This window comes from Notothenia coriiceps, unplaced genomic scaffold, assembly GCF_000735185.1.
Source record: "Notothenia coriiceps isolate Sejong01 unplaced genomic scaffold, NC01 NC01_scaffold00000793, whole genome shotgun sequence".
Classification (NCBI taxonomy): domain Eukaryota; kingdom Metazoa; phylum Chordata; class Actinopteri; order Perciformes; family Nototheniidae; genus Notothenia; species Notothenia coriiceps.
The window spans coordinates 12,334-20,348 of record NW_011333494.1 but is presented as its reverse complement, the minus strand read 5'-3'; the positions used below and the strand labels follow the sequence as shown (position 1 = coordinate 20,348).

General features: G+C 41.0%; 1 protein-coding gene across 1 annotated transcript; it reads right to left on the bottom strand.

Moving 5' to 3' along the window:
* Nucleotides 1–428: 428 nt before the first annotated feature.
* dmrt3a (doublesex and mab-3 related transcription factor 3a) lies at nucleotides 429–3,507 on the bottom strand. Its single transcript, XM_010785139.1, has 2 exons — nucleotides 3,105–3,507; nucleotides 429–1,453 (listed from the first exon to the last, which is right to left on the bottom strand). Exons 1-2 carry the CDS (start codon nucleotides 3,505–3,507, stop codon nucleotides 429–431), a joined length of 1,428 nt encoding a protein of 475 aa, XP_010783441.1.
* Nucleotides 3,508–8,015: the final 4,508 nt, after the last annotated feature.

Here is an 8,015-nt window from a genome sequence, read left to right as displayed (position 1 = left end):
ACATACAACATGTGTCTATATAAATTAGGCCAATTTAAAATGAAAACCTTAGTAATAGTGACTAAAAGACAACAATCTGGTCCATTTGGAAAACTCAGATTTATTTGGCATACTCTTCACATGCATTGATGATCGTTTACATCAAAAGTGTTCACAGTAAACATGCTTGCAGGAAATAGATGAGAGACTTTCAAATCAGCGTGAGTCTGTTCCATTCATCCGTTTTTGGTCGTGGCACGTGACAACTTGAGGGCATGAGTGGATGACGTTAAAAGGATTAACATCACCTCATCAACGGGTGATTGCTTCACACAGTTCAATTCAAAACAAGACAGAAAAAGACCCTAAACGCACACCGGATGTCCTTTAAAAAATAATACATTTTTGGCGCGCCCCCCCCCTGCTGTGTTAGTCCATCCGCAGCTTCTTCAGGTGGAGGAGTTGAGGATGCGCGAGTCTGCGGAGTCGGAGCGCTCCTCGTACTCCTCCTCCGGGGAGTAGAGGCCGGGTTTGGGCCCCAGCGTGCAGCTCTCCTCCTGGATGCTGATGCGCTGCTCCTCGGAGGGTCTGGAGGGCAGGATGGCGGAGCTACGGAACACTGATCCCCCGGGCCCCACGGCGGCTGCGGGGGAGAACGGGGACACGTACTGGGCCGCCGAGCGGAGCTGGTACTGCTGCTGGAGGGCCATGGTATTCCACAGAGTCACGTCATTGTGTACGAAGGGGCTGCCCTGGCTGCGCGTCAGAGAGTTGCGCAACATGAGCGGGTAGCGCGTGGGCTGCGGAAAGGACGGGTGTTGCATGGGGACACCCAGCGGTCCCGTGGACACCACGCCCGATGCCGGGTCCGTTGTGAACCGGAGCGACTCGGGGACCCGGAAAGCAGAGCCCACCGACCACTTGGCGCTGGAGGACACCGGGTGGTATGAGCCCATGTGCTCGAACAGGTGTCCGTTTGAAGGCAGCAACAGGGTTTCAGGGTGCGGGTCGTTCTGCGGGTGCGCGCCCCCGTCAGGACCCCGGCTGGACAGCAGCACCTCGATGGCCCCCACCAGATCCCCCCCGCAGCCTCTGAGGATGAGCTCCAGGACAGGAGGCTTGTGAGCGGGGAAGATCTTCTTGAGGACGTCCAGCGGCGGCCGATTGGCCCGCAGGCTGAAGGGCAGGTTGATGGAGCCCGCGAGGCCTTCAATGACTACACTCTGCTCTCCGGAGCTGACCGGAAGCTTGTGAGGACTCTCGGTCTTCACTTCTTTCCCAGCGCTGCCGGCTTTAGAGAGGCTGCAGCTGCTCTCCTCCGGTTTGCAGGGCGTCTCTGGGGGCTCCGGGGTGTAGCAGGAGTTCGGTTTGGAGCCTTCAGGGGAGCTGACAGCCTCCTGCTCCTGCTCCTTCTCACTGGAGCTCCCCCCGTTCTCTCCTCCGGACCCCTCATCAGTACCCTCATTCGTTGGCTCTGCAACACATCAGAACAAAGAGTCAGAAGACAAGTTTGGGCAGGGGGGTCATAACAGTTCAGCTGCATTTATCTGACTTCAGAAACATTTATTTTCTGCACTCTAAGTCCAAAAGCTCTCCTCAGGAGGAAACTTGACACACAATGAATGGCTTGTCTCCAACAGAGACTGATGAGGATGTTTTTCACGCCCCCTCCCTAAAGCTGTTAACACAAAGTGCTGACTGTGTGTCAGTGAGGAATCTACCGTCGATGCCTTTTGACCACATTTTGTGAACAGATCGCGTGTTGCTCGGTAACATTTCATCTGAACTTGACCTCGTTCGAGAGAAATGGCGATTACATCGGATTGGTGCTGTCTGCGCTGATTACTGTCATCTTTTAAAGCACTCAGCTCCGCCTGTCCGGGTAATGGAGCGGATCTGGAGTCAGCTGATCGCTTCTTGTGTCCAGATGTTTGTGTCCCAGAAAACCACCAAAGTGGAGTAGAAGAACAACCATAGGCCTATGACTGGAATATTTGGTTGAAATATTGAGCATTTTGACTTTTCATTAAAATCCAAATAACCGCTAGTTTGCTTTTACCAACAGAGGGAAGGCAAACGATACCGAAATTAAATATAAAAAGCCAAACCTACGAGGTGATACAGTGAAAATAAATAAATTGAAATTGGCTACGTCACATATATTTTATAAAATAATAACACATAATTATTGTTGTAGGATATATTGCAGACATAAAGGAAATAATTCCTTGTCAAATAAAATAGAAACAACATGCATGTTTCCATTAATAAATATATAGAAACAATCAAAAGCAAGATAATAGAAAAAATTAACGCAATAACAATGCTACCAGGTCAAATGAATCCACCTTAATATCAAAAATCTAAATGAGGTTTGTTTATTTATTTTTTAATCTAACTTTGTCAACATTTTAATAAAACATTATTTTATTTTATTATTATTTGTATTTAAGTTATCTGTTTTATTACCAATACATGTGTGCTCCTGTAGCATTATAATTTCGGCCTCGGGGAATAATAAAGTTGTATCTTTCTTATGATGACTTGAAATCTTTTAAAGAATGTTTTCATTTTGCGAAGTGCCATGAAGCAACATTTAATGGAGCTGTTTTAAGTAAATTCTTTGTAACTGAAATATTACTTTTAAATGTATCCCAATGATCAAACCGTAAAGTGTTTTTGAACACTCAACACACTATCATTTTAGAATCATTGTAAAGGAAAAGCAGTTTTTACAAGAAATAATCTCAACCCCATTCATATCTGCACATTTGTTTATTTAGAAATATAATGATCTTGGGACATTTTAATAAACATATCTTGGACTTACATATTTAATCTGCCGTATTTTGTGAAAACTTTAAACAATTATCATAATAAAAACAATAAAGCCTATATTGGTAACTTATTCCAATCACATAATATGCACTTTGTGAAGTATTATTATTATTAAGTTATTTATTTTTGTAATAGCCATCCTTCTGATCATAGCAGTTTAAAATTACCCATAATTTGTTTCTTAATTTGACATTTTCTTCCATCAAATAAAAAGTAATAGCTCATCAGAAATGTGAAACACATTTCGCCAAACTATTTTCCTGCAGCTCTGGTTGTTATCCTCCCACCTGCTGTGCGTGTATGCCCTCCGGAATGAACCGGCTCCGTGCTGCTCCACCTCAGCTCCAGCTCTTCTGTCCTCGGCGGGGCTCCATGGTTCCCCTCACCGGCTCGGGGCATGCCGAGGCCGGGCAGCACTCTGAGGGACTCCGGGATGAGGCTCTCCAGACTCTCGTTAGCCTGCTGCCTGCGGAGCGCCACCTGCGCCGCCATGACGCGCTGCCGCTCGATGATGAGGATGCACTTCTCGCAGGTGCAGTCCTTGAAGCGGCAGTAGCGTTTGTGACCTTTGAGCCACGAGAGCACGCCGTGGTTCCTGCACCGCGCGCACTTGGGGGTCCTTTGCAGCGGGGCCCGGGGCTGAGACACCGGAGCCCCCATGTACAAGTAGGGGGACCCGTAGCCATTCATCGTGGGAGCGTGTTCTCCAGGACGAGCAAGTGCATCTGCGGAGAGGCGAGGTGGGGGAGTGGTGTCAGCAGCAGAGAGATGGAGCTGGATGGAGCTGCTCAGCCACACGCATGGCAGGATGAGGAGAAGGGGTGTGGGCTTGTTGTGGAGGATCCAACTTTCCCTCGGCTGACAGCACAGATATGCATCAGGGCTGACACGCACTTATTGAGACGACGAGTAACCAAACGCTGTCACTCGCGTCAAAGCACGCTGCAAAAAATGTCCACGTGAGGCTGGGATGAAACAAAAGTGCATGTGAGGATCAGATAATGTTTCCCTTAAGAAATAGGTTAAAGACTATAACATTGTGTTCTGCAGTGGAAACTGACATTCTCTTTGTATTAAGAACCTTGTCAAGGCTTGTAATAAAGAAGTTGACATTATTTGAAGGCCCATTTCAGATGGGAAGCTGCAACAACACAAATGGTCCCAAAAAAGGTCAAATTTACATTTTACCTCTGTACAAAATAAACAACTCTTAGTGACACTCATAGTTATTTTTTTAATATGGCTATCATTTCAGTTTTAACAATTTAACATACAAATAACATTTTCTTTAATATATTAATACCTTTAAGATATGTGTAACAGTCATGTGAATATCAAAAATATACTTTTTCATTTGATAGATTATGCAAGTGTGTGTTACGTTACAATGCAAAGTAAAACAAAAAAAGACCAAGTGCATGATTTAATGCAAAAATAAAAGCACTAAATGAATTAACTGCATCAATAGCACTCAACTGAATATCACAATTAATATTCCAGCCGGCAACAATGAGGATGAAAACTGTCCCTGCATAAAACAAACCCCATTAAAATACTAATTGCACAAGTTAATGCCTTTTTAATTTCTAACATTGAACAAATGTTGTTCTCAAAACTCAACTAAAACATATGACAAGCTGTCAAAACTATGCATTTCCCCAAATATCAGCATTCGACTCTTCCGATAAATTAATTAGGATTTTATAAGTCAGGACTTGTTTATTTCCCCTCCCTGTTGCCTGCAGGCTATACGACTTAATTCGGGCAAAGTGCTCGCAGCTTCTCGCACCTTTTACACAATCGTACATAACTTAGATGATTAGGTCTCTACATGTATAAAAACCCCTTTGGGAACTATGTCGAGGATGCTGATATGTCCCTTCTGCTGGACTAATAGAGGGCATTGAAACATAACACCGGACAAAGCCGGGGCCCATTTCTGACCGTAAAAAAGGTTTATTCAAGCAAATAATGGGATCCGAGCCTGGCGCGGCTTACAGAGAATAAGAGCATGGTAAACTTCCCCACATGAAGCCCGTCTCCAGGGCTATTAAGCTTTTAATTGGAAAATAGCAGAGGAAATTTCAAGGTGACGAGTGTGGCTTTGCAGTTTGTGCCGGCCGAGTAGATTTGTGGGGAGTGGGAGGCCTGGACCACAACGCGTAATAAATTTATTCATGTTGTTCGTTGATAAAAGACCAAAACACGGACCGGAATAAAAGTTTACACTGCAGGAAGTTTTGTTATTGGCATAACGTCTGATTTCTCTATTTTGTATTTTGATGCATGATGAAGATGCAGGAATGGTTATTTGAATATCTCATGTTGGATGTGCATTTGATAGCTGAATCAATTCTGAGGAAAATACATATTCTTTATAAACGTTACATAGTGAGGCTGAGCACAGTAGGCCTACAGTCTATTACATAACATAACACATGCGAGTTAAATAAATAAATAAAATATGTTTTAAAAACACAAAAAAGAAACAGATATGTGCCACCTGAAAATAGAAAAAACGTTGAAAAACACATGTACATATATGAATTTCAAGCCAAATATAATAATAATAATAATAGAATATCTAATAATATAAATTAATAATATTTTGTTATTATTAGACAATATATTTTTAGAGGGATATTTTTATAACCATCCAACCAACAACAACAACAACCTCATGGTGGCGCCAGAGAGAAAATCTGTGGATCACCAACGTCATGATGATGTATCCTCTGGGGAACATGAATAATCTGCAACACATTTGAAAACACTTCATACATTCGTGAGTTTGGAGATGTCCTAGTTTGGACCAAAGAAAAAAATGTAAAACGTTTTTAAAATTCTTATTATCTGTTCAACATTTCTGGGGTCTTAGCCGGAATCACAGTCATAACTTAACGTTTCTAGAATGTACAACCCCCCTAATAGAATAATAAATAATAATAAATCCTCAATGAGGAAATCTCATTGAAATCAAGGAAACATGTCACATTATAATATTTTTAAAATATTTTATAACTTCAGGAAACAGAATGCCTACACAGGTGAAACTTCATAAAATGACATATTTTCAGATTTGTATACCATTGACTTGGTGATTAAATTCCCAATCAAAGGTCATGGGTCATCCCACTAGACATAAAAAAGGGTCATGATTTTAAATTGAACACACCAGTGTCCCCTGATTTACTTCCACTATTTTAGACCATACTGAAATTGGACAAAATGTCATGGTCCCTAAACGATGAATCACAGTGACGTAAATCATCCTGACTTCTTTTAATGCTTTACGATGTTATATCTTAACCACTGAATGAATTGGAACAACATTTGGCAAAAACACCTTCCTCTTTAGGAGGAATCCAGCGACATCAGGTCAAAACATCAATTTGATTTATCACCAAGCACAAATAACAATTTCCCATTAGCTTCAGCTGTACTTGGCGTTTGGTGTTGATAAGCAAATGTAATAGAAACTAAGATGGTGAAATCTGTAAACAGACATTTCAAAAATGTCAAATCTCAAAGAATCTGTTTGTGCAATTCACTTAACATTTCACCCTTTCACATCTTGGACCCCATGTTAATGTTAACTCCTACAACATTGCCCCTCTCCAGGAGCAGGGGGCGGGGCTGACCTCTGCTGAGTGAGGTTATTATGAGGTGCTGATTGGGGGCGTAGCTGCCACTCAGAAGTCCTGTCACAGGAACGCTGATTTAAGTCTCCCCAGGGAGGCGGGACACCGAGCTCCTACTGAGGAATTAGCCGGACGTCTGAATTAGTGAGAACATCCGTCAGCACGCATCAGTCCTCAGGGAAAAAAGGAAAAGTCTGTGGCTTTTTTAGGATACTACAAAATAAGTTGGGGCAACGATATGAGCAATAAATGTATTAGCTATTCCAATAGTGTGTTTTTGATTTTGACATCCAAAGAAGTGATTGGAGAAACATGAATATTACATGTTTTGTTAAAAGATAGTAAGGAATGTAAAGAAAATTGTGTAAAATTAGCAACTTCTAAAATTGTTAAACAATTACAATATGTATATCTATCAAAGATTAATTTGTTTTAATGTTAAAATAAAGTAATGTAAATATCACATTAAAAGGATTTCCAAGGTTACAAACATACCCTGAAAAATGTAGGTTATCATTATACTTTTACTTTAATACCATATATTGGAATGTAATGTTGAATGTTAAATGCAATAATATTAAGTTGAACCTAATATTTTTTATTCAAACTTAATATTATTGCTTTCAACTAACCTAGTACAGTCAACGTTTCAGTTTTTTCAGTGTAGCCTATTTCAAGTTGGTGAGATGAGGAGTTTCATTATTGTGAAAGATAGTTTAGTTGAACAATATTATAAATTTAAAAAAAAGGTAAAATATTATCAAAATCAGTTCACCAGCGTCGATAAATACGTAAAATGGCTACTTTTAAACAACTATCTTTTGTTTTTTCAGTTCTAAAGTAAATGACTAATTCATTTTATTGTTTTGTATTTTTCCCTTCCTGTGCCACAACTGTATCGTGAAATGACCACAAATGTTGGTGGTAAAAAGGAGACATACTGTAAGATTTCTGCACAAGTGAAGTTATGGTCTTCTGATTGGATAGCAGCAGCTATGGAGCAAGTCACATCATAGTAAGTTTAAACAAAACAGTTTAAAAATTATATATTACAGGCAAAAGTATTTTATTTAGAATCGTAATTAGATACTAGTTAATTTTTCTGATTACATATTTATAAGGAACATTTTCAATGCAGAATAATGTTACTTAAATTAATAAGCATTTTAACACTCTTTGGCAATTCTTTCTTTTCTTCTTTAAACAGGGCTCATGTATAAATACTACATAAAAATGTAACTTTATCCATTTCTAACTCCTGAATGTATGCCTCTGATCCACTTGTGGAGAAGAGTGTGTCCTCTGGTGCTGTTCTCCCTGCAGGTGTAAAGACAAATGATGGGTAACGTCCTCAGATTAGTGGTGGATGCACAGCGGTTTAGTCCGTCTACTCCGGCCTGTTTATTGGTGCTTGGCTCTCAGGGCTGGACGTTTATGACCGGTGCTCTGCCTGTCCTTCAGACAGCCCCAGATCCTCCTACAAGCAAACACATCCACCTTTAAAGTAAAACAAATACGAAAGGGCTAGTTCGGCTGGGAAAAATAATGAATACTCGT

Coding starts and splice junctions, on each gene's coding strand:
- dmrt3a (XM_010785139.1), bottom strand. CDS start 3,507: ATGAATGGCTACGGGTCCCCCTACTTGTACATGGGGGCTCCGGTGTCT. Junction 1,454..3,104: donor AGGGCATACACGCACAGCAG/GTGGGAGGATAA, acceptor GATGTGTTGCAG/AGCCAACGAATGAGGGTACT.